The following is a 24,394-nucleotide window of genomic DNA, read 5'->3' on the forward strand; positions in this document are numbered from 1 at the left end:
CTATCGCGAGTCCCCAACCTGGCTGTCCACTCCTGGGACAGAGTGTTGACCATCCCCGCTCTTGTCTTCCTTGCACTGGAGTGGTGGACCTATCGAGCGAAAGTCTGTGCAGGAGTCCCATTCTCCCAACCAGTCCTGTCTATCCGACTGGTCACAGACGCATCAGACACGAGTTGGAGAGCCCACCTGGGAGAGCTGCACAATCAAGGTACATGGTCCCCCCACGAAGTCTCCCTGCATATCAACATCAGGAAGTCAGGATGGTTGGGCTGGCTTGTGCAGTTTTCATTCCCCACCTGAGGGGCAAGACTCTCCTCATCCTGTCAGACAACACGACAGCGGTGGCCTATATAAACAAGCAGGGTGGCCTATATAAACAAGCTTGTTCACCTTGCCTGTGTTCAGAGGCGATCAGCCTATGGGAACTCTGCATTGGGACGGATAGCCACCCGATGGCTTCGTACCTCCCGGGCTCACAGAACGTCCTGGGGGACAGATTGAGCAGATCGTTTGTGAGCCACGAGTGGTCCCTGCGTTGGGACATTGCCCAATCCATCTTCTGTGTGTGGGGATTTCCCCATCTGGATCTGTTCGCCACAGGGCAGAACATGAAGTGCCCCCTTTACTGCTCCCTCATGGGATAGGAAAGGGAGTCCCTAGGGGATGCTCTTCTCCTCTACTGGCCGCAAGGCCTGCTGTATGCCTTCTTGCCTTTCCCACTAGTTCACAGGATACTGTTGAAGGTACAGGAATTCAGGGCATCATTAATTCTAATCGCCCCACGATGGCCCAGATGGCATTGGTTTTCGACCCTCCTCAACCTCTCATGCGAAAGGCCTGTAATCCTCCCACTAGTCCCAGACCTAATATCCCAGGACTCGGGCAGGCTTCACCACCCAGACCTGTAGTCCCTCCACTTGACAGCATGGAAGCTCCATGGTTAGTGACTGAGGATCTCCAGTGCTCTCAACAAGTCCAAGTCCTTCTGGGTAGCAGAAAACCTTCCACTAGAACTACGTACCTCGCTAAATGGAAACAGTTTTGCTGTTGGGCTTCTTAGAAGGGGGTACACCCGAGGTGGGCACTAGTCCCCTTGATCCTGGATTACCTGTTGGACCTTTGGCTCCAGCATCTCTTTTCCTCTTCTATTAAGGTCCACTTATCGGTCATTTTGGCCTTCCACCTAGGGGAAGGGGGGAAAATGCTATTTGCCAACCCTATGGTCAACAGGTTCCTAAAGGGAATGGACAGATTCTATCCTCATGTCCGGCAACCCGTCCCCCAGTGGGACCTAAACCTGGTACTATCCAAACGTATGGGGCTCCCGTTCGAACCGCTAGCCACGTACGCATCCTTCACCTATCATATAAGGTGTCCCTCCTAGTGGCAATCACATCCGCGAGGCGGGTGTCTAAGCTTAGGGTGTTGACGTCAGATCCCCCTTACACAATATTTTTTAAAGACAAGGTCCAGCTCTGCCATCATCCAGCTTTTTTGCCGAGGTAGTTTCTGCATTCCACACTTCCCAGGATGTTTTTTACCAGTTTTTTTTCCCGAAACCGCATGCGTCTGGGAAAGAACAAGCTTTACTCATGTTAGATGTCCATAGGGTGTTAGCCTTTTATTTAGACAGGACCAAACTGTTCTGAAAATCACAACTTTTTGTAGCCATCGCAGAACGCATGAGAGGCTAACCTGTATCCGCTCAGCAGATCGCCTCATAGACAACCGCCTGTATCAGGGAGTGCTACTCTCTAGCGGGTTTTTCAGCCCCGATCTTTAGAGCGCACTCCACGAGAGCTGTGGCAGCTTCCAACGCTTTTGCAGCGCAGGTTCCCATCCTGGATATCTGTAGGGCTGCCACATAGTCCTCGGTCCACACGTTTGCCAACCATTATGTGCTGTCCCATCAGGCCAGCGAGGATGCTGCCCTAGGTAGGGCGGTCCTTAACTCCTCCGTGGTTTCGACATCCGGCCCGCCGCCTAGTTAGGTTCTACTTTGGAGTCCCCTATATTGGACTGCACATGAGCAATCACTCGAAGAAGAAAGAACGGTTACTTACCTCGTAACTGTGATTCTTCAAGATGTGTTGCTCATATCCATTCCAAATCCATGCCCACCGGACTTTATCTGGAATATGCCGGTAAGAAGGAACAGAGTAGGTGAGGGGGCCAGCAGGGGGATATATGGGCTGATATATCGGCACTACTCCAGGGGGCTCCCTGCTGGCCCTAGGGATACTGCTGAGGGAAAAGTCTCTGACAGCGTGTGCACGCTGCACACTCACACCTATATTGGAATGGACATGAGCAACACATCTTGAAGAATCACAGTTACGAGGTAAGTAACCATTCTTTCTATGATATTATGTGAAGACAAATATACAGGGTCAGATCTTTGGTAGTATAAATTGGGATGGCTCATTAGCTTCAGTGGAGCCATGCTAGCTTATCTTAGCTGAGGTTCTACTCTACAGTATCTCGAAAATATTACAGTGCATTTTAGATTACCTTTCCAATCACCCACCTCTTTGAGAACACTATGCTGTTAAACAGCTGTAAGGAATTAATTAATAGAAGATAATTACCTGTTAAAACTAGTGAAGGAGTGTGGGCATAATATAACAGATCGTTTCAAGTTAACATCTTGCTTTAATATTGATTTGATAATGAAATGTTACATCAGGTTGTAAATGTTTAAATAGGAAATAAAAATGCTCTTCTGGAGCCTGTGAGAGCATATTCCCATTTAAGGTGTTTTTTTGTTTCTGAAGGCAGAATTTAAAATACGATAGTCTAATTACCTGGGTGCACAGTGGAATAGCGTACAGTATCAGGAGCTCTCCTTGAGAAGCAAACATTTGGACTAAGCAGAATTGCAACTTTTAGAAGGCAGGGATGACTCTGTCCTTGTTCACCTGAGAGGACACATGGGTGGCAAGGAAGCTGGTCCCTGAGTCTCTTGTGCAGTGGCCAATGGAGCTGACTGGCTGCTTACATGGAAGCAGTAAGATGCACTTCATAAATGGGCCATGCCAACATGGTACAATCTAGCTGTTAATCAGGATCGAAAATAGCTTCCTATTAACGTATCTCTATTTTCCTCTATCCCTTTTAGAATTATCTCAGAGTGGTATGACTTCATTGCAATATCAGGAAGCAAAGTAGCTGGTATAAATATCCCAACTTTGTCCATTTCTTTCTCAGACTTTTATTGCCCTTTTTATGATAGAGTCCATATCTCAGGAATCAATTGCAACTTTACTCAGGCCTGATTGCTAGCATGGGGAGAAGAAGTCTTAGAGGCATGAAAAAAGAAAAGCAGCCATGAAAAGGTTCAGCATGGAAGGAAGTGGATTCTGATTTTGCAGCCAGAAATGCTAGCAATTTAGTCCTACAATATATCTTATTATCGGGAACATATGGATATAATTTTTATCTGTATTTTCAGGTGCACTACAATGTTGGCAAAAACTTGGCTGATAAAGGCAACCAAACAGCTGCAATCAAATACTACAGGGAAGCTGTAAGGTATTTTCAATTTAATGTTTCACTAGGCTATCCTGAAAGTTCTTTGATTCTTAGCCACAGTAAGACTGAAAAAATGTTGAGCTTTGGATTTCAGCAGGAATATGTTGCAATATTGCATAGCTAATTATCTAGCTGAAAGGAAAGGAAATAACTACAGAACTTTTATTTCCCTGTAACAAATTTCTTTTATATTCTAGATTGAACCCCAAATATGTACACGCCATGAACAACCTTGGAAACATCTTGAAAGAAAGAAATGAGCTCCAGGAAGCAGAGGGGCTGCTGTCTTTAGCTGTGCAAATACAGTATGTTAAAAGAAAGAAAAATGTTTGCATCAACTGATCACAAATAGTACAATGGAATCTTGTATTTCAAATGCTAAAATATATTTTAAAATTTGCCTAGGCCTGATTTTGCTGCTGCATGGATGAATCTAGGAATTGTGCAGAACAGTTTAAGAAGGTTTGAACAGGCAGAACAAAGCTACTGGACAGCAATTAAGCACAGAAAAAAATACCCAGATTGTTACTACAATTTAGGACGGTTGGTAAGTATGTTTTGGAATGAAATTGTGGCAATATGATTAAAAAGTTATTTAAATTGTGATTGCTGGATTTCAGTGTAAGTTCTGCTTTATTGTGCAACACTGAAAATGGCTCAGATATTCTTATATGTAGATTTGGGGGTGATCTCAAGGCCATCTTTTGTCAGTCCTGAACCTACTTCTTTCTCCTCAACAAAAGAGCCATACTTCCTGAGTCGTCATTACTTTTTCATATAAAAACATATAAATAAAAATGATGTGGATAATCTTAGCTTCTGTGTATCACAAATCTACCTTTTCCTCCAGGAGTTACTTTTCAAAATCTTGGCTTCAGTTCTAAAAGAATATCAGTATATTTCAGTAATCTGTAGTGTAACAGAGCTATACCAAAAAGAAAAATTCAATGCAGATTAATGTCAATATTTTATTTAGATTTCTTTTTTTAAAGAAAGATGGATATGCCCATCCTTTCCCTCTTGGCACATACATATCTGAAAACAATACACAAATCATACAAGCAAAGCAAAAGGAAAATCTGTGATTTTTTTTTTTACAAAAAGCAATTTCTCTCAAGATTTAAGAATACTCCTACTCTTAAAACACTTTATACTGTCTTTAGTGCACCCTTATCAACTGAATGGGATAGTATTCTGATACTACATAAAGAAGTGTTTTAGTCTCCTTTTATGAAAAAAGCATGGGGAACACTGAACATGACAAATGAGCATGGCTGTACCATCTTTAGCATGAACAAAAGCAAATCAGGACATAATTACTGTGGATTGCCTTACTTTCAGTATGCAGATTTGAATCGCCACATAGATGCATTGAATGCATGGAGGAATGCTACAGTTCTGAAACCAGAGCACAGTTTGGCTTGGAACAACATGATTATATTACTTGATAATACAGGTATAGTATATTAAGGGTTTTGATGGTTACTTAAACCTTGAAGTTAGAGATAGAAGAATAGCAGAAATACAAACCTGACTGAGATTTTTAGGGATGTTTATGAATAGTATATGTTGAAGTCTGGACTCCTCTCTCCTTATTCCCATTACCCCACAGAAACCTGAACCTCTCTCTCCTTTCCTCTCAAAGAAACAAGGATCTCTTTCCCCGCCCCTTCCTGTCTATGGCCAAGGTGGGTGTTTGCACTCCTATATTGTGTCCCTGACTTCCCCTTCCCCCAGACAGGGAGAAAAGAAAGTTTGGCACTAGGAAAGCTGCCCTTCTGTGCCACATAGGGCCCATGATTAGCTTCGTCAGTTCCAGGTGTGGACCTCCTTCCCAACATTGACACTCCCTTTTCTTCCTCCTGTGTCATGTTCCCTCTCCCCCTCCTCCTTCTCTCCTACAGCCTGAGCAGTGAGGGTCTGATAGGAAGCAAGTCACTGCAATTGTCAATGGAGTTTGGGGTGCTGTATTCACTGTTCAAGCCACAGGCATGTTGCCTTCTAACTCTTCTGTCTGCTGACATGTTCTAGGTATCTAGAGCACGTTAACATAGTCTCACAGGCTTCATCTGGGACTGTTAAGGTGCAACACACAGCCTGTGACTGGGATAGTGAATCCCAGCAGTGCCCCAACTCTTTCAGAGTCATGGCAGCTTTCCGGTGGCAGTGCTGTTTGCTGTGTTCTTTGGAACCAAGTGGTGGTGAATGTTTCTGGTCTCAGTCTGTCTTTCTCACACATGCACACTTTTTGTGCCTGCATGTGTATGTTCTTGGGTTGAAAATTATTAGATATAAGCCTAAATTGCTAATTTCAAAATTGCATGTGATAATTGGGAGAATTATGAAAAACTTAGGGAAGGTATTGGCATCTCTGGATATAGTGAACATGGACATAGACTGGATTAGGTTACACACTTAAATTTTAAAAGCCTTACAGCCTTCTGAAACAGATTCATGCTGTTGCTTCCTCTGACTTACTGAGAAATTCTATACACTTCAGAATCTCCAGTGAAACAGTGGGAGCTTTGAAATGTGGAAGTGAAATAGTAAATTTAGTTGTACTTCAGAAGCAATATGAGGCCACAAAACATTACTAATTGGAGCTTGATTTTTCAATTGAGGCTTGATTTTGCTGGCATTATTTTGCATCCACAAGGAATTGTGGAGACAGCTGGTGTGCCTGTTTTCCGTGTACAAATCAGATTTTCAAACTGAAGTGATGACAACAGGGAGGGCTGGGGGAAGGATATTACTTCCTATGAAAGTAACCAGAGTCCATAGCAGAAAATGAAGCTCTTAAATTAAAATGATGTTCCTCAGCTGGATCATGGTCGGATGAACATGTTTATGCTACAGAGCAACACTTAAAACCATTACATGGAAGGAATTCAACTCATACTTTCTATTAAAGTGTGTTCAAAACAGGAAGGCGTATTGCTTTGTTTCTATAAGGCCCGCTTTAGCCAAATTATCACATTTTCTTTATCAGCAGAAATATACAATATGGGTCTTTACAAAGTACCTGCTTTTTTTTTTTTTAAGTAATTTGAGCATTATTTATAAGTTCCAGATTTTGTCATGGTTAGTTTTAGTAAAACTCAAGGATGGGTTGCAGGCTTTGGTGAATTTTTGTTTGCCAGCAGCCTGTCAGTGACTTTTATTAAAAATAGCCTGGGTGGAGAGGGGACACAAACAGGCCCTCATCACCAGCCCCACCCTGCACTTCCAGCCAGACCCCCCTCACCATGAACTCATGTCATTGAGGTCATTATATTTGAAAAGTCATGGAGATCGGGAGAGATCCCGGATGATTGGAAAAAGGCAAATGTAGTGCCCATCTTTAAGAAAGGGAAGAAGGACAATCCAGGGAACTATAGGCCGGTCAGTCTTACCTCAGTCCTTGGAAAAATCATGGAGGGGATCCTCAAGAAATCCATTTTGAAGCACTTGGAAGAGGGGAAGGTGATCAGGAATAGTCAGCATGGATTCATGAAGGGCAAGTCCTGCCTGATCAATCTGATTAGCTTCTATGATGAGGTAACTGGTTCTGTGGAAATGGGAAAGTCAGTGGATGTGATATCCCTTGACTTTAGCAAGGCTTTTGATACCGTCTCCCACAATATTCTTGCCAGCAAGTTAAGGGAATGTGGATTGGATAAATGAACAGTAAGATGGATAGAAAGCTGGCTGAAAGGTAGGGCCCAGTGGGTAGTGATCAACGGCTTGATGTCAGGATGGCGGTCTGTTTCTAGCGGAGTGCTCCAGGGTTCAGTTCTGGGACCAGTTTTGTTCAACATCTTTATTAATGACCTGGATGAGGGAATGGATTGCACCTTCAACAAATTTGTGGATGACACTAAGCTAGGGGGAGAGGTAGATATGCTAGAGGGCAGGGATAGAGTCCAGAGTGACTTAGAAAAATTGGAGGATTGGGCCACAAGAAATCTGATGAGGTTCAACAAGGACAAGTTTAGAGTCCTGCACTTGGGATGGAAGAATCCCAAGCATTGTTACAGGTTGGGAACCAACTGGCTAAGTAGCAGTTCTGCAGAAAAGGACCTGGGGATTACAGTGGTTGAGAAGCTGGATATGAGTCAACAGTGTGCCCTTGTAGCCAAGAAGGCTAATGGTTGCATTAAGAGGAGCATTGCCAGTAAATCCAAAGATGTGATTATTCCTCTATTCGGCTCTGGTGAGGCCACGTCTGGAGTATTGTGTCCAGTTCTGGGCCCCCAATTACAGGAAGGATGTGGATGCATTGGAGAGGGTCCTGCCAAGGGCAACCAAAATGATTAGGGGGCTGGAGTGCATGACCTATGAGGAGAGACTGAGGGATTTGGGTCTGTTTAGTCTGCAGAAGAGAAGAGTGAGGGGGGATTTGATAGCAGCCTTCAACTTCCTTAAGGAGGTTCCAAACAGGCTGGAGAAAGGCTGTTCTCAGTAGTGACAGATGGCAGAACAAGGAGCAATGGTCTCAAGTTGCAGTGGGAGAGGTCTAGGTTGTATATTAGGAAAAAATATTTCACTAGGAGTGTGGTGAAGCACTGAAATGGGTTACTTAGGGAAGTACTGGAGTCTCCATCCCTAGAGGTGTTTAAGTCTCAGCTTGACAAAGCCCTGGCTGGGTTGATTTAATTGGGATTGGTCCTGCCTTGGGCAGGGGGCTGGACTTGATGACCTCCTGAGGTCTCTTCCAGCTCTATGGTTCTATGATTCTATGAACTCCAACCCCTTGGGTGCCACCCGATAAACACTGTCCGTGTGTGGAATGTCTTCTGTTATGTTACATCACCTCCATATTGATGCACATAACAAAAGTCATTCCACACATGGACATAGAAGATTAGAGGAAACACTGGCAGGGGATGACTCAACCCTAGCTGCCAATCCAGTGGCTGAGGATCGCTGTTCTGTGATCCTGTGACTGGCAGCTGTGCAAGCCCTGCCCTAGAAGTACCAGAGGTCTCAAAGTGCCAGAATCTGTGACCTCCATGAGAGAAACACAGCTTTATATATAATACAGTATACATATGCTCATAGCTATGTTTTCTTTTCTCTCCCTTCTCTTTTTCCTCATGCTATGCACTCCCAGGGAACTTAGCACAGGCTGAAGCAGTTGGAAGAGAAGCCCTGGAACTGATACCTAATGATCATTCTCTTATGTTTTCTCTGGCAAATGTACTGGGAAAATCACAGAAATATAAGGTACGTAAAGCAGGGGTGGGGAACATCCAGCATGCCGGCCACACGTGGTTAGTTCATCAGTGTTAGCTGCTGGCAGGCCACCAGAGAATTAGTTTAGCAAGCATTCTCAGGCACAGAGCCCTGTAGCTCCCAGTGGCCGCTTTGTGCTGATTTTGGACAATGGGGGCTGCAGGAAGTAGCAGTGGCCCAGCCTGCACCACTTCCCACAGCTCCTGTTGGACAGTAACTGCGAACCACAGCCGCTGGGATCTGCAGGACTCCATGCCTATGGACACTTAGGTAAACAAAGTGTCTAGTGGTCTGCCAGTGGCTAACTGACGAACCCCATGTGGCCCATGCGCCAGATGTTCCCCGCCCGCTGATGTAAAGGGAAGTGATGTGAATTTTTGCATTAAAAGTGAAATCTGTGGAAGGAAGGCACTGGTCTGTGACTCAGCAAATTGGAGTTCAGTGTCCTGCTGTGCCACAGAACTCCCCATGTGACATTGAGCAAGATACTTAAATCTCTGTGTGTCTGTTTTCCAAATGTGAAATAGAGATAATTCCTTAATACCCACTGTGTCATGAGAATAAATGGGTAAATGTTGGGATAGTGTTTTTGTGAATTTTGTTTAATTTAAATTTGCTGTGGTGAATACTTTGAAAAATAGAAGCCAAATAATGTGTTCAAGTCTGCAGACAGGACAGGACTGAAGGAACCAACCAGTCCTTGTACTTGAGCATTAAGAAAACATCTGCAAATAAGAAAGTAAACACAATTCATCTGATAAGTGCTAGACATTTGTTTCTGAAAGTAATTGACTGCCCCGGGTAAAAAGGAATAGTCTATTGATTAAATATTCTCATCAGTATTTGGCACTATTGCTTCAGCATGAAGGAGAAATAAAAAAACATTAGACTACATAATGTAAGGGCAGCAAGGAAAATGCATTTAACTGTTCCATTTGGTCTCATTTTCTGTAATGGATAATTTAGGAGCAAGCAAGCAAAAAGTTAAATCCTGCATCTGTGGAGTGTTTTGCAAAAGGCTCAGCAGTGACACACAGCTGTACATACGTGGCACAAAGGTGTCTTAGCTATGTTTGCTTGTTAAAGAGCCAAAAGTTAATCTTGTTTTCTGGAATCACTGACTGAGAATAAGCCACCTACTATGAATAAATGTAGTTGCCCTTGCTGCCTCTGTGTTCATCCTCATCATCTGAAATGTAAGTGACAGGAAGAGATGTATAATTTGAGAAGCTTTTAGGATTTCTCATATAAACAAGTTTGCTTTAATAGGGTCCTTTGATTTGTAGCAGGACTCATAGCATTTCATGAGAAGCCTTTCAGAATAAAATATATTTTTCTCTCTATTTGTCCTCCCTTAGCACTAGCAATACTTGCTGTTGCTAGTTTTGCTAATTAATGTCTGTATGGCCATCGCTGTTTCACTTGGTTGTCTTTGTATTTCCTGATTTTCTCCAGAAGAGAGTATGTCATAAGATATTATATTTGAGATGTTTAACCATGTTGAATGGCTGCTAATGTCTATTACTGTTTTCAGAGACAAATATCCTGTCTGAGGAGATTACAGGTTAGTTTTGGGCTTCTCTCCTGGATGAGAGACAACAGAGTCATCAATAGAATTAGGTGGCTGTTCTCAAGGCTAATGACCAGGGTGGTAGAGCATAGACTTTTTAAAAAACGAGATAAAGGAAAGAAAAGAATGATACAAGACTAACAAGCAAGTTTGCTGTAATTGTCACAGAAGAAACACGCTTTCAGAGAAGAATTAAAAATGAAGAGGGGGAACAGCTTTGATGACCAGCTCAGGAAAGTCATTCTGTTTGCAGTGGAGTCCTATGGACAATATTACAGAGATGGTTGTGGGAAAAAAATGGGGCTCTGAGATTGGCATAATTAATTGAGTGGAAGGAACCAGAAAGTGGTATGATCAATGGGGAAGTGTAGTGTTATGCAGGGTCTTAAAAGGCACTAATAGGCAACTTGAGCTGGGTGTGGTGTAGCAGGGGAGAGCAAGTGGAAGCATTTCAAGAAGGGACTAATGTGCTTTGTTCAGTATGGAAGGATAATGATCTTAGCAGCTACATTTTGTACGGACTAGAGGGAAGGAATGTAGGCATCAGGAGGAATAGGTTACATGGGAGATGACGAGAGCCTGGACAAGAGTTCCAACTGTAAGGACAGAGAGAAGATATATTTGAGAGATTTCTTCTAGGAAACAGATTCAAGATTAGAATGTGTCAAGTGCCTAGAAATGTTGAGTGCAATTTGTGTTGGGGAGAAAGATTGAATGATGGTATGGTTTCCAGCACTCAATGGATAGATATTTTCATAAACTTGTCTGCATAAGAGTTGCTAAAGTGTCAGTTACACCCTTGAAGCACACTAGGTGTATTTTTTCTATCTAGACTCCTTTTGAAGCATTCTATTGATTTGCAAGTGTCTTGCCAGCTTGAAAGCTAAGTTTTCTTTCAGTATGATTATAGCAGTGTTCCCTTTCATTTCAAATTTACTTTGCATTTTACCAGAATTGATGACTTGCTGTTACAGAAATGTAACTCCTGAGATACAAAAGATAGAACTTCTTATTTGAGATCTTGCTTTAGCAAATTAGTTTCCTTTCTTAAGAATGCTCCATTTTGAAATGGACAAAGCAGCCACAGATCTCAGAAGCAATCACTAATGATTTTAAAGTAAGTATTATGTTTATATCCACAGTGTTTTTTATTCAAGAAATACAAGATGTTAGCCCCAATGGCTAATTCAGTGAGTCTCCATATTTGAGCAAAAACAAATTCCAATTTTGGGCTGAAACTGGGGCAGCGGATGGAATAAGGGGCATGCCTTTTCAAAGCCTTTGTTATGAACCGTGCTGCAAGTATCCTTACAACACTTCATTTAAAGATTTGGCTGTCCAGACCAACTGAAATATTGCCCAGTGTACTGAAACGTTAATTTAATGCACATCTCTAGTAATATGAATGGGATGTTCTTAAACTGCCATCTGATTCTCTTCAACTAACTGCTGAGCAATGCAATGGCAATAAAATCTTTTCAGTAAGTATGTGCCAGAAGGCATATGGTAATGGGATTCAGCTGCAAACTTGTTTTATTAAGTTTTCTGGGGAATACCATACACAATAACTGTACTCTATTATAATACTTGGATAGAGAAGGAGTGAGTTCCTATATTTGCTGCTCCTGCTATGTGGCTAAGAGCAATTTATTGAAGTAACTGTGCTCATCTATGCACTCTGGCTGTATCTTCATAATGGAAAAAGTAGAAGTCTAAAATCTTAGACTGTCCAACATATTGGATGATGTAACAAAGACAGCAGAGATTCCAACATTGTGGGAAGGGTGACTTAAATAATATTTTACGTTTTACCTGCTCCTGAATTTAGGGAAAACTGTGTGTGCATGCGTGTGAGTGTGCGTCTGTATGTATGTATGCCAATCCTGTCCCCAAAGGCTACTTTTCACACTTCAAAGAATTCAGACACAGGGTTCAGTAACTTATTTCCAAGTAAGAACAGAATAGGCCTTTATTGCTGCTTATAGAACTTCTCTCACAGGACAGCCTATATTTGGTTTTGTGGCCTAGGATGTAACGGTCTTATACACCAGTGAGTCATCTAGGGGACAATGCATTGGACAGTGACTCTGTGCTTTAAGGTATGCCTACACGGCAGCTATAAGGTACAATTCCCAGCATAGATAGACGTAGACTTGCATGCTAGTTCTGCTCGAGCTAGCACCAAAAAATATCATTGTGGCTGAGGTGGCACAGATGGTGGCTTGTGCTAACTGCTAAATACATACATGGATGTTGGTTGGCATTACACTCTTGCAGTTTGCCCAAGCTGCTGTTCATGTTGCAGCAGCCATACTGCTGATTTGAGTGCTTCAGCTTGAGCAGAGCTAGCCTATCTGTCCACAATGAGACTCACACATCCCAGCTGCTATATGGATATACCACAGACTCAGGGAACACAAAACATATCACTAAGGGTATGTCTACACTAAATTTTGTTAGCCAAGCATATGTTGACACCCAAAAGTCGCCAAAACAAAAATCACCAGAGGATGTTCACACTTGCTCCCTCTGTTGACAGATCATGCTCACACTGGTGGTACCATCAACAATGTGAGTAATGCACTGTGGGTATGTGAGGTGGGAAGGCAGGGCTGATCCCTGCACATCTTGGCATTTCCCTTCCGTTCTCCACTAGAGCTCTCCATGCTGAGGAATGTAATGTAGCACAGCAGCTTGTCCCCCTCCCTTCCTGCAGCAGCATTCTGCCTGCCCCAGTGTTCCTTGTGCAGGGAAGAACAGGAGCAGTATAATGATTTGCTTTTTGTTTTCTTTCTAAAGAGAGCAGCTCACACAGCTGTCAGTTCCTGGAGCTTTGAAAGGGGAGGATTGCATGCCTACAGGGCAGCAGAGTTCAAAACTGAGCAGAGCCATTGGGGCAGGCATTGTAGAATACTGGTGGAAGACAGGTCTGTCTACAAAACAAACAGCAGATCCTATGCTGTCTCTTTGTTGACATAAAGGAAGGGGAAAATAAAGTCTCTCATAGAGGTGGAAATTTTTCCCCCAACAAATGTCCCATTGCTCTCACTGTTTTGTTGCCAAAAGACAGGTTTCAATATCAAAACTTTCTAGTGTAGACAGTCTTAGAGCTACCTTTTAGTGTTCTGCCTGGGAACTGAGCTGGAGACTGTCGAAGAATCTAAAATGTACAGCAGCACAGAAACTACCTAAAATTATCTTTCTAAAATATGTAAACTTAACTTTTTGTTTAATATATATATTTTTTAACAAGAAAGATTCTCTGGACACAGAGCAAAAGTCTGCATACTAGTAGCTAGCTTCAGGAAGATACAAATGGAAGTGGTTAAGAAACTGACCAGATTCTTATAATCTTGGCTTTGAATGCTTGGTGTCATGAGAAGACTATTCTTCTAAAAAGTTTCTAAAAGTCAACAATGCTCAGAGGACACTTTCAGAAGTAGTGATTTTTTTCAGTGATTTGTAGTGTTTATCTTTTAAAATACTGGTACTGTTCCTCAATTTGGATTATATTCAGACCTTAGCTTCAGATGTGTTTTTACTTTAACTGTTTTAATAGTTAAAAAGTGGTTATTTTTATAACAGTGGGAAGAATGTAACTTAAAAGGCAAAAGCTTTTTCTTAAAACTGAAAAGCAATATAAAATGGAATATGACCTTCGGCCAAGAATAAGCAGGGGAAACTTCTTAAAAGATTAATATTTTGAAGCTTTAGAAGTATGTGAAAATTTGAATAAAATGCAAACAGCTGTGCAAATTTAACTGTAGTGTATATTGATTGTTGCTTGCTAAAATAGTAGTAGCTTGTGATACTTTGGTGCTTGTGTAGGAAGTATTAATGCAGTTTATATTTGGTGGAGAGCAAGTGTTCAGGCAGTATTATATATAGCATTGTGGGAAGGTATTATATTGTATAGATGAGAAAATATGGCTACAATTTAATACAATTTGTGAAATCTTTGATAGTGTTTGCATTGTGTGTACTACATTTTGCATTGTGTGTATTACAATAGTAACCTATACTGTTGACATCTTCTTTCAAATTATTCAGGAATCTGAAGCTTTGTTCCTCAAGGCAATTAAAGCCAATCCAAATGCAGCTAGTTATCATGGTAATTTAGGTAAGAACCTTTCCAATTCCTCAAATGCAAACTTTTCTCAAATGCACTGTTTGTTCCCTTATGTTCACTGTGTATAAAAAGCAGTTTTGAGACTGTTCCTGCTGGGTGGATTTCTATTCTGACTAATTTCTAGAAAGCCATCAAGGAAATGGGGCATCAAACACTGAAAGCTGTCACATGATATGATAGATCAGACAGGCTGCACATAGTAGTGTAGAAATGGTTGAACTTCAGTGGCTGCAAATTGGTTCATTTGAGTTATGCTTATAAACCTTTACGAACTCACATTAATACAGTAAATTATGACTACAACATAATTCATTCCTCCATCATTCTATGGCTGGTTCTTTCCCCAAGCTCTGCTCCTGCAGCTGGCAGAAGAACAAACTACTACTGTGCCACTAACCAGAAAAAAAAAGTCTTTATTGGAAACAAATGCTTTAATGTCGTTTTCCAAGTGATTGGCAAGATTGCACATTATTCAACAATATTGCTAATGAAAACTCTTCATTGCTGTTTCAGCTGTGCTTTACCATCGCTGGGGAAATCTTGACTTAGCCAAGAAACACTATGAAGTCTCTCTGAAGCTTGACCCTGCTGCACCCGGGACCAAGGAAAACTACAGCCTCTTAAAAAGAAAACTGGAACAATTGCAAAAGAAAGGCGATGTCTGATGTTTCTTTTTAGGCTTTCAGTGCATGCTACATACATTTTAAATGTTACATGGATACTTTTAACCATGTAAAAGATTCAGTCACACAGTTTTTAAAAATTACAGCACCACCAATGCACACTCAAATACTTGATTTGATCTTATATTGGATATATGGGGTTTTTTTTAGTTCACGCAACTGTAAATTCAAGAATTTCACCTCAATATTAGTTATCTTTCTGGTTTTTTTTTAATTTAACTGTTTTAAAGTCCATTAAATACACTGACATGGGTATATGAAATGTAGGCTTGAGTTTCACAACTTTTCTTCACAACACAGTAAGTAAATAGCAAAGTTTATTTTCATATGCTGTTGACTCATTCATCTGATTTTTAGTAGCAGGGTAGAATATTAAAATGCAAAAAGTGACTGTAAAAATGGCACTCACCTACTTGAAAATGTGATTCCTTACATATATGCAGTCATAGCTATTCACATCAGAGAATGAAATGGATTCCATTTGCATAGCACATCAACAGAATAGTTAAACATTACAACTGTAGGTCCAAATTCTGTCCTCATTTGTGCTGGCGCAAACTCGTTGGCAAATCTGGAGTTGGCAAAAGTGTAAATGCAATCATTTGACAAGCATAGGGTTATCAACTACATGTGATGGTGCACTTGGTCAATGTATTTTAGGGTGCAAGGACCCTAAGGACAGAGTCTTCCCAGAGCAATGTAGTGTAACAAGTGGGCAGCAGTGTCTTAACAGTGCCGATCCAAGGTTTTCCCCATCAGCCTCTGCTGGCGGAGTTCCCCTAGAAACATTCCCAAATAGCAGGTTAAAGTTGTTGTAACCCTTATGGTAAGATGGTAGGGCAAACGTCTATGCCAGGGGTTAATCTTTATCCTCTTGAGTATAGTAGCTCCCACTGGTTCAGAAAGTTGCAACTTGGAGTCCCTGTGTCAGGGATGAACTAAGCCCAAAGCTGTTGTGCATGTGTAATTGACACAGAAACTAGCCCGCAGAATCCTTTGCTACTGGCACTGAACTGAAAGAACTCAAGATTTGCTTTCAGATCTTAGGATGTGTTTGCTAAAGTCATGGTTAGGAGGAAAAGTCTTTTGATTTGTAAACTGAGAAAATACTATATGGAAATAACTAAGATACTTGAACAGCCTCACTATTGGAGTATGCTGCATTTCAAACTTAGCAGCACTAAGGAGGGAGTTAAATGCTATTTGTGTGCTAGTATTTTAGCTCATTGTAATATTGCTGTTTCAGTAAATATTTATCTTTTTATAAAGAAATGTGAAGGACAGTCTGTTGGATATGAGAATTGAGATTTGACTACCTCTTTCTTCATGTCCCTGTGTTCTATATTTTTTCCATAGGAAGAAACTGATTCATGCAATATTTGCAGATTTCCTAACTTGTGTGGTAATATTGTATAGGCAGTTCTGGAATACTCTTAATATATCACTCACCTAAATATGAAACTGTTTAATACGTAAGGTGCATGTCTGCCATAGTAAAGAATATTACATGACATTACCCTTCTGAATACCACGTAAATATTTTACATCTATAGTACAGCATTTTAAAATGTTGTTTTGCTTGTAAAAGCGTGCCACATTTTTAACTAAAATACAAGTGGCAAGTTTTTATAGATATTTTATATTCTGTCCTACAGCTCAGACTAATATGCATCAGATGTAGGAGACATTGTGTTAAATAGGCCTCTAGACCAAAAAAAAAAAGATGGATTTTGCTATGGAAACTAGTTTCTAGCAGACAAAAGAAATGACTTTTCACAGAAAAAGCCATATTTGTTTATTCATGTCTGATGTAATTAAGTTCTAAATTATTGTTCTTGTCATGCAGTTCATATGTATAATCATCCTTATTGGCATGTACTGTTAGTTTTGTATTAATCCAATAGATCAATATGATACCAAGGGCATGAAATCTGCATTTCATTAAGCAGCAAAGCATTATATGCATTCATCTTGGGATGCTGACTTGTCCTCCTACTCTGAATTTCTGATGGATTGGACCTCCTCTTTTTTACAAGTTAGTATTTAAAATGTTGGTTTACTTTTCTAGTACCAATCTTATGATCTCTTCTTGATTTATTTTCAGGCTATTTAACATCATTTATCTTTGTGTTGGTCTTCATTGTTTTAATTTATAATTCATTATTTAGTGCAATAAAAATTGAAAGGTAATCACTTACATGAACATAACGATATACTTAAGCCAGAGTATAATATTGGAGCTCAATTGGCTTCTGAAGAAGCCAATGTATAAGATTGTTTATATAAAATACATATATTTTTCAAGAACTAGGGCTGTAAGCTTAGGCTTATCAGGTAGTCAAGTCGCTACTCGCTCCCCCCCCACTTTGCCTTGCTGCCTCTGTATCTGGGGCAGCAAGGGGGAGGGAGGGAAGCAGGAGCAGGTTCTCTGGGAGCCAACTTCAAAGACCTGGCAGGATTTTACTACATTTAAAATGCAGAGCTGCTGTGGTCCTGGAACTAGTGAGAGTCGGAACTCCTTGATTAGCTAATTAACCACTACTTAACATTCCTAACACTAAATAGAATAGCCAATCCATGTTATCCTCCCAATTTGCAGTTCATTCTCAGGGTATTAGGATTATTTAAATATTTACAAATGTACCTTTTTAAAATGTTTAGAAAATATTGCCTGCAAGAGAAAAATATATACAGGGAGTCCCTGTTCACATGGGGTATTGTGTTCCTGAAAAAGACGATGGATATCGAAACAACATTTATGGGGAAAAATTCCCCAATATGAAATCATGGACTAAGGAAGGTGATGCATTCACAACTTCACCACACTCATCTATGACAGTGTTCTTTTTTCCTAAATCAGGGGCAGGGAAACTTTTTTTGGGTCAGGGGCTGCTGACTCACAGAAAAATCAGTTGGGCGGGAGCCAGTGAGAGCTGGAGTACTAGCACAGGCTCCCCAATGCTAGGGGGGAGGAGCCCTGAGCTCCAGGGGCTGGATCTAGACAAGCCAGGGACAACATCTTTAGATTCCCCACCCCTGGCCTACACAGTTCCTTTTTACAATGGCAGGTTATACAGTGCACATTTTACACATAAAATAAAGAATAAAATAGTGTAGACCCCTACTAACACCATTCAAACACGTAGAACTTTTCAATACAATAAATAAGGTACAGTAATAGTATAAAAAAGTCAACTATGCTAAACTTAGATACGAGTGGTGGGGGTTTTCTTGGGCTTGCTTTTTGATTACAGAAGTCTTAAGATTTTATTGATGTCTATGAATCTTTGAATGATAGAGCTCTCTGTAGCAAATTGCTGCATTAGGAGTCTTTGAGAACTGTCTGCCAAAGTTTCCAAGAGGATCACCATTCTGCATGATTTCATTCATCTCATCCAGCAATCCAAAGTTGTCTGCTTAAACGAAGCACACAAGATCTTTTATAGGGGAAAAGGCAGTATGCCACATTTACTAAGAATACAACAGTTGCATATGCTTTTCAATCACTCATACACACAAACAATATACACACAAAATCTCGCCAGACGATGTCATAGTTACCAGTCCAGAGTCTGTATCAATCTAGTGGCCAGCTAGATTGAACACGGGGGAGCAGGGCCTTTGTCAGTCGATCAGTCCGATGCTCCTCTGGATTTGGTGGCAAGACTAACCCAAAGTTCCATAGCAAAGCACCCTGCTTTTATAATCCTTTTCTCTGTTGAAATCAATGTATTCTACTCTGTCAGCTTGTGACCGGAACGTTATCTTTTTTATGTCATTGTTCCCAAAACATTTTCCAAGGCTCATACTGTAATCAATCATCTTTCGGGGGTGCCCGCTTGCTTCAAAGCTTGTCAATCTGCCAATATCCAATCGTGTTATGAGTAGGGGTATGCATCGATGGTTATAGATGGCTTCTTTGCCACCAGGTTGTCTCGCTTTCACCCATGCTTGTTCCCCCACCCCCTTTCTTTGGCCATCTGGTTCTGAGAAATAACTTTGCACCTTGTCTCGACACATTCATTCCCCTTTCATACAAACATAAGCAATATTACAAGGACTTTCAAGGCTATGCGGCACATCAACATTATTGGTAAGACAAAGAGTTGTTGTAAATCAAGCAATTAAGGTCTCAGCCTTTAACATTCTTTTAATCTTCATTAACACAGACACAATATGAGATCCTGTCTCTTTACTTACTAAAACTTTAGAACAAGGAAATATAGGAGATATATACTTTACTAAAGGATTTGATTTACTACAATCTTAAATATGATTATATATGACCTTACATTAGTAAACCTAAGATAATATAAAAAGAATAAAACTTTCAGTTCCAACAAACTGGAGTAAAGCACAAGATTGAAGTAAGGACTGTGCCCTTCTGCCACTGTCAATCACTGAAATTTTGACACAGAAATGTTTCAGAAGTATTCACTAACTTTGGGAGTCTCCATTTTTTTCGAATGGCAAATTTGTCATATTTAGAGCCTGACTCAAGATGTACTGAGCAATTGCCACTACTGTTGATTTTAACTGCGAATGTCAGGTCTTAGTATCTCTGAAGATCAAACTCTAGGGGCTCGTCTACATTGGCCCCTTTTCCGGAAGGGGCATGCTAATTTTTCAGATCGTAATAGGGAAATCCGCGGGGGATTTAAATATCCCCCGCGGCATTTAAATAAAAATGTCCGCCGCTTTTTTCCGGCTTATAGAAAAGCCGAAAAAGAGCGTCTACACTGGCCCCGATCCGGCTCGATCCTCCGGAAAAAAGCCCTTTTCCGGAGGATCTCTTATTCCTACTTCAAAGGAATAAGAGATCCTCCGGAAAAGGGCTTTTTTCTGGAGGATCGGGCCGGATCGGGGCCAGTGTAGATGCTCTTTTTCGACTTTTCTAAAAGCCGGAAAAAAGCGGCGGACATTTTTATTTAAATGCCGCGGGGGATATTTAAATCCCCCGCGGATTTCCCTATTACGATCTGAAAAATTAGCATGCCCCTTCCGGAAAAGGGGCCAATGTAGACATAGCCTAGGTGTGGGTCTGAACTAGGGTTGTTAAATTTCAGTTAATCAACTGAGTCAATGGAATTCTCATCAGCTACTCAATTGATAGGTGCTCGCTATCCTGCTGCGCCTCTTACTTTGAAATGTACAAGAACCACCCACACCTCTTACACATTTCAAAGGGAGAGGTGCAGGTGGGAACCCACGTGAGCAGGGACTGCTTCAGTACACCCTCACATAGGTTCCCCCTATGTGGGCAGCTCTTGTACATTTCAAAGGCAGTGTCACAGTAGGACAGGGAGCACCTTCCTTATTGACTAATCAAGTACATTTCAAAGGGAGAGGCAAGCAGCAGGGAACTCGTTTGAGCGGGGATTGAAGCAGTCTGTGGGCAGCTCTTGTACATTTTAAAGTAAGAGGTGCAGCAGCTGGGACTGGCAAAAGTGGGGACTGCTTCAGTCCCTGCTCACACCGTTTCCTCGCTGCATCTCTGCCTCCCCTCCTGCTTTCCTGTACAGATGATGCTGGAAGAAACTGGCTTTTAAGCTGGTTCCCCTAGCACTAGCTCCTGCTCCTCCCCCTTGCTGCCTCTCTCTCTCTCTCTGATAGAGGCAATAGTATCTGTGGGTGGGGAGGAGGGGGAAAATGACTAGTCACTACTTGATAAGCATATGCTTATCATATAGTCAACTAATTGCTTACATCCCTACTCTGAAATTGAGGTACTCAGCTTTTGAAAATGTTAGCCTTACTGTCTCCCAGCCACAGTGTATGCATCTGCAAAATTGGAGATAATTATATTATGCACCTGTATAAAAATAGATGCGTTATTTTTAAGGATATACATCCTGGTCTTGTGTTTCTCTAACATCAAGATTCCTACACTTCTTGAACTAAGGTCTAAGGCTATGGCTACACTGTAGCCTTCTTCTGGAAAAGCTTATGCAAATGAAGTGCAGCATAATTAATTAGCCACTTTTGCGCAAGAGGCTTTTGCACAAAAAGGAGCTGTGTAGATGGCTCCTGTTTGAATAAAACCCCCTCTTGCACAAAAAGGAGCCATCTACATAGCTCCTTTTTGCACAAAAGCAGCTGCTAATTAATTATGCAAATGAAGCATGGTGATATTCCACACCACACTTCATTTACCTAAGCTTTTCCAGAAAAAGGAGGATACAGTGTAGCCGTAGCCTCAATGGGCTACAAGCAGTACATATTACCTGGGGAGATCAAATGGTAACAGTAACTGGATAAAGGAATGAGATTATAAAAGACAAAATAAGGAAGAAAGATATCAACATTTGGGTGGAGTTAGTGGGGGATTACTGTTCATACAAAGATCTAGTATCTAAAAAAATAGCTTAGTTCTTTGTCTGAACTTTCTAAGATAGTTCTGGAACTAGTTTTGCCTATTACTAGATTATATAATTTTTTTTCTGCTAGATGGTCATTTATTTCATCATGTCCAATCTTAAGAGTGTTTAAAAATAAGCAAATGACTGTGAATGTGTAAAGATCTTGATGTGTTTTTTAGTTTGTCCTTTCTTTTCCAAATTTCAAGCCCTAAATTGTAGCATATTGCTAAAACCCCAAGTGTTCGAATTAAAAACTTTGTTTCTTTATGCCTACCAAACCTCCAACAAGCATAGATACGATGTCTGGGGATTCAAACACGATCCCTGCTTTGAACAGTTTTCAGTGAGTGAATAGTACTTGTATTTTCAAAGTCCTTTAGATGACTCTCTTAAATGTGCCCTTTACTAACAAATATTTTGCAATATGGAAGACTACAGCCCACTAAGAAAGCAAGCCAGAGCAGGAAGCAGGTTGCAGTAGAGGTGAAGTACTGTTCAAAGACGCAAATAGCTGTGGCTGCACGAAGCGCGTCCTGGAGCACTGGGCCTGGGGTGGGAATACTGCATGGCTGTTGGGAGTGCGACATGAGCAGTTGGTGTGTGTCAGGGCGGGATCCTGGCCACGAGCAAGGGAAGGGGCGGTGCTGACTGAGCGAGCGCCCGGCCTGCTCGGGGTACTGGGCTGAGGCGCACGAGCGCGGAGTCCCGCGGCGCTGCTGTTCATGCGCAGAGTTTCAACCGGCCTGTAACTGAACCGCACGTGGGCTGGCGGGGGGGCGGGGCTCTCCCTGGGCTTGCCCCCGAGCACGGCGCGGCCCTAGCGGCGCTACCCGGCCACAGCTGAGTTGGGCAGCGACCGCAGCGCTCTGGGCCCCGCCCCGGCGTCACGTGGCCCAGCATCGCGCACGCTCCCGAGGGGGCGGGAAGGGCGTTTCCATGCCAACGTCCTCTTGGCTCCGCCCCTTACCTTTGCCGCCGCCGCCCGGCTCCTCCCTCCCGGCCTTCCGCTGCCCTCGCCTAGACGCCGCCCTCCAGTGGCAGAGCTTGGAAGGAGCCGAGGGGAGCGGGCAGCAGCCCGGCGGAAGGACGCACCGCGCAGCGTGAAACTTCCCGGGCAACTGCGCTGGCGGGTGAGCGCGGGCGGGCGGGCAGTTGTCATCGTTAACAGGCGGGACTCGTCTCTTCCCCATCCCAAGCGGAGCGAGGGGGTCGCTAGGACTGAAATGATTGGGCCAAAGCGGTCACGTGCCCCTAGGGGGCTCGCGCTGCTTTTGGTAACCAATCGGCTCGTTTCGAACGCTGCTATTTAAACTACTGGCGCCTGCCAGCAGAGGAGTCACGTGCCGTCGGGAACTACCCAGCGTGGCGCGAGACCCAGCTCCCCCACGCATGCGCGTTCCAGGGCGAGGCGCCCGCTTTTGTTTTAGCCTGACTTGTCTGTAAGCGCTGGGCTGCCCTTGGGAGCCTTAAATCCCCAATGGCCAGTGAACCCATGGTTAGGTTAACTGGTATGGCTGCTGCTGCTGGCAGGTTCCTGGCCAAGGCAAGCAGGGTTGCTAGGTATCTGGTTTTGAACCAGAGAGTCCAGTATTTGAGCTTTCTGTTCTGGAAACAAATTGAGAAAATCTAAGGGTGTGTCTAGACTGGCCATTTTTTCCGGAAAAACTTGCCAGCTGTCTACGCTGGCCGCTTGAATTTGTGCAAAAGCACTGACTTCCTACTGTAAGTGCTTTTTGTGGAAATACTATGCTGTTCCCATTCGGGCAAAAGTCCCTTTTGCGTAAAACTTCTGCGCAAAAGGGTCTGTGTAGACAGCTGAGACTTGTTTTCCACTAAAAAGCCCCGATCGGAAAAAATGGCGATCAGGGCTTTTTTGCGCAAAAACACGTCTAGATTGGCCACAGACGCTTTTCCGCAAAAAGTGCTTTTGCGGACAAGCGTCCGTGCCAATCTAGACACTCTTTTCCGAAAATGCTTTTAACTGAAAACTTTTCAGTTAAAAGCATTTCCAGAAAATCATGCCAGTCTAGACGTAGCCTAAATGGTTGGTATTTTCTAAATAAGATGCAATGTAGATTGTGATGTCATGTCAAGTGTGACTGGTATTTTTGTTGCACTCATCTGGCAACCCTACAGACAAGGTCAGCCCCCACCGCTGGAGAAGGGAGATGTCTAGGTATACCAGGCTTTTAATAAGGCATTTGATATGGTCTGGCATGATCTTTTTATCAATAAACTAGGGAAATGCCACCTAGATGGGGCTACTATAAGGTGGGTGCATGACTGGCTGGATAGCCCTTCTCAGAGAGTAGTTATTAGCAGTCACAGTCATGCTAGAAGGGCACAAAAAGGACCTACACTACACCTCTCATAGTGTTGTTATAATATTTATGTAAAAGATGACATGCAAAATCTTTTGGAATCTAGTTATCAGTCACTGATGTCATAGTCAAATATTTATAATTAGAGATGTAAAATCCCATTTAATCAGTCAGTCAATTAAACATTATGTATAACCCGGTTAACCACTTAAACAGTAGTGGGCGGAGAGGCCCCAGCCAGTCTGCAGCAGCAGGCTGCTCCTGCTAGATTGGAGCACCTCTTCCCATAGTGCGCTGCTTCGGCCAGGCTGGGCCAGCCACAGGCAGGAGCTGCTTGGGCTGGACCGTCCCCACCTGCTGTGTGCTACTCCAGTCATGCGGGGCCAGACCCGCCATGGGTAGGGGCTGCTCTGGCTGGCCTGGCATACCCCTGCCCATGGTGCGCTGGTCTGGGCCTGCCATAGCTGGGGCTACTCCGTATTTCTAAAATTAAGCTGTCTCTTTATTAAGAAAACTACCTACAGAGATGTTGCAACTTCAGCTGAGGATCCCTCAGCAGCAAGAGCAGCCCTCTACCCATGGTAGGC

At 42.4% G+C, this 24,394-nt stretch overlaps 2 protein-coding genes across 4 annotated transcripts in view; both read left to right on the forward strand.

The window, feature by feature from the left end:
• The window catches only part of TMTC4 (transmembrane O-mannosyltransferase targeting cadherins 4), a 74,470-nt gene extending 55,952 nt beyond the window's left edge, over positions 1-18,518 (forward strand). For both annotated transcript variants that reach the window (XM_006122464.5, XM_006122465.5), the window contains exons 12-18: positions 3,452-3,531; positions 3,729-3,836; positions 3,937-4,078; positions 4,873-4,987; positions 8,624-8,736; positions 14,366-14,435; positions 14,958-18,518. In XM_006122464.5, the coding sequence (XP_006122526.2) occupies positions 3,452-3,531; positions 3,729-3,836; positions 3,937-4,078; positions 4,873-4,987; positions 8,624-8,736; positions 14,366-14,435; positions 14,958-15,109 (780 nt within the window). In that variant the 3' untranslated portion in view covers positions 15,110-18,518. The remainder of the gene's footprint in view (positions 1-3,451; positions 3,532-3,728; positions 3,837-3,936; positions 4,079-4,872; positions 4,988-8,623; positions 8,737-14,365; positions 14,436-14,957) is intronic.
• The window catches only part of GGACT (gamma-glutamylamine cyclotransferase), a 49,917-nt gene continuing 42,548 nt past the window's right edge, over positions 17,026-24,394 (forward strand). The window contains exon 1 of one of the 2 annotated variants that reach the window (XM_014573321.3): positions 17,026-17,162. The gene's annotated coding sequence lies outside the window, so the exon portion shown is untranslated. Of the gene's footprint in view, positions 17,163-21,227; positions 22,617-24,394 lie in introns of those variants that run through there. The other variant, XM_075918748.2, reaches the window with a different exon arrangement.

This window comes from Pelodiscus sinensis, chromosome 1 (assembly GCF_052426305.1).
Source record: "Pelodiscus sinensis isolate ZL-2025 chromosome 1, ASM5242630v1, whole genome shotgun sequence".
Taxonomy (NCBI): Eukaryota; Metazoa; Chordata; order Testudines; family Trionychidae; genus Pelodiscus; species Pelodiscus sinensis.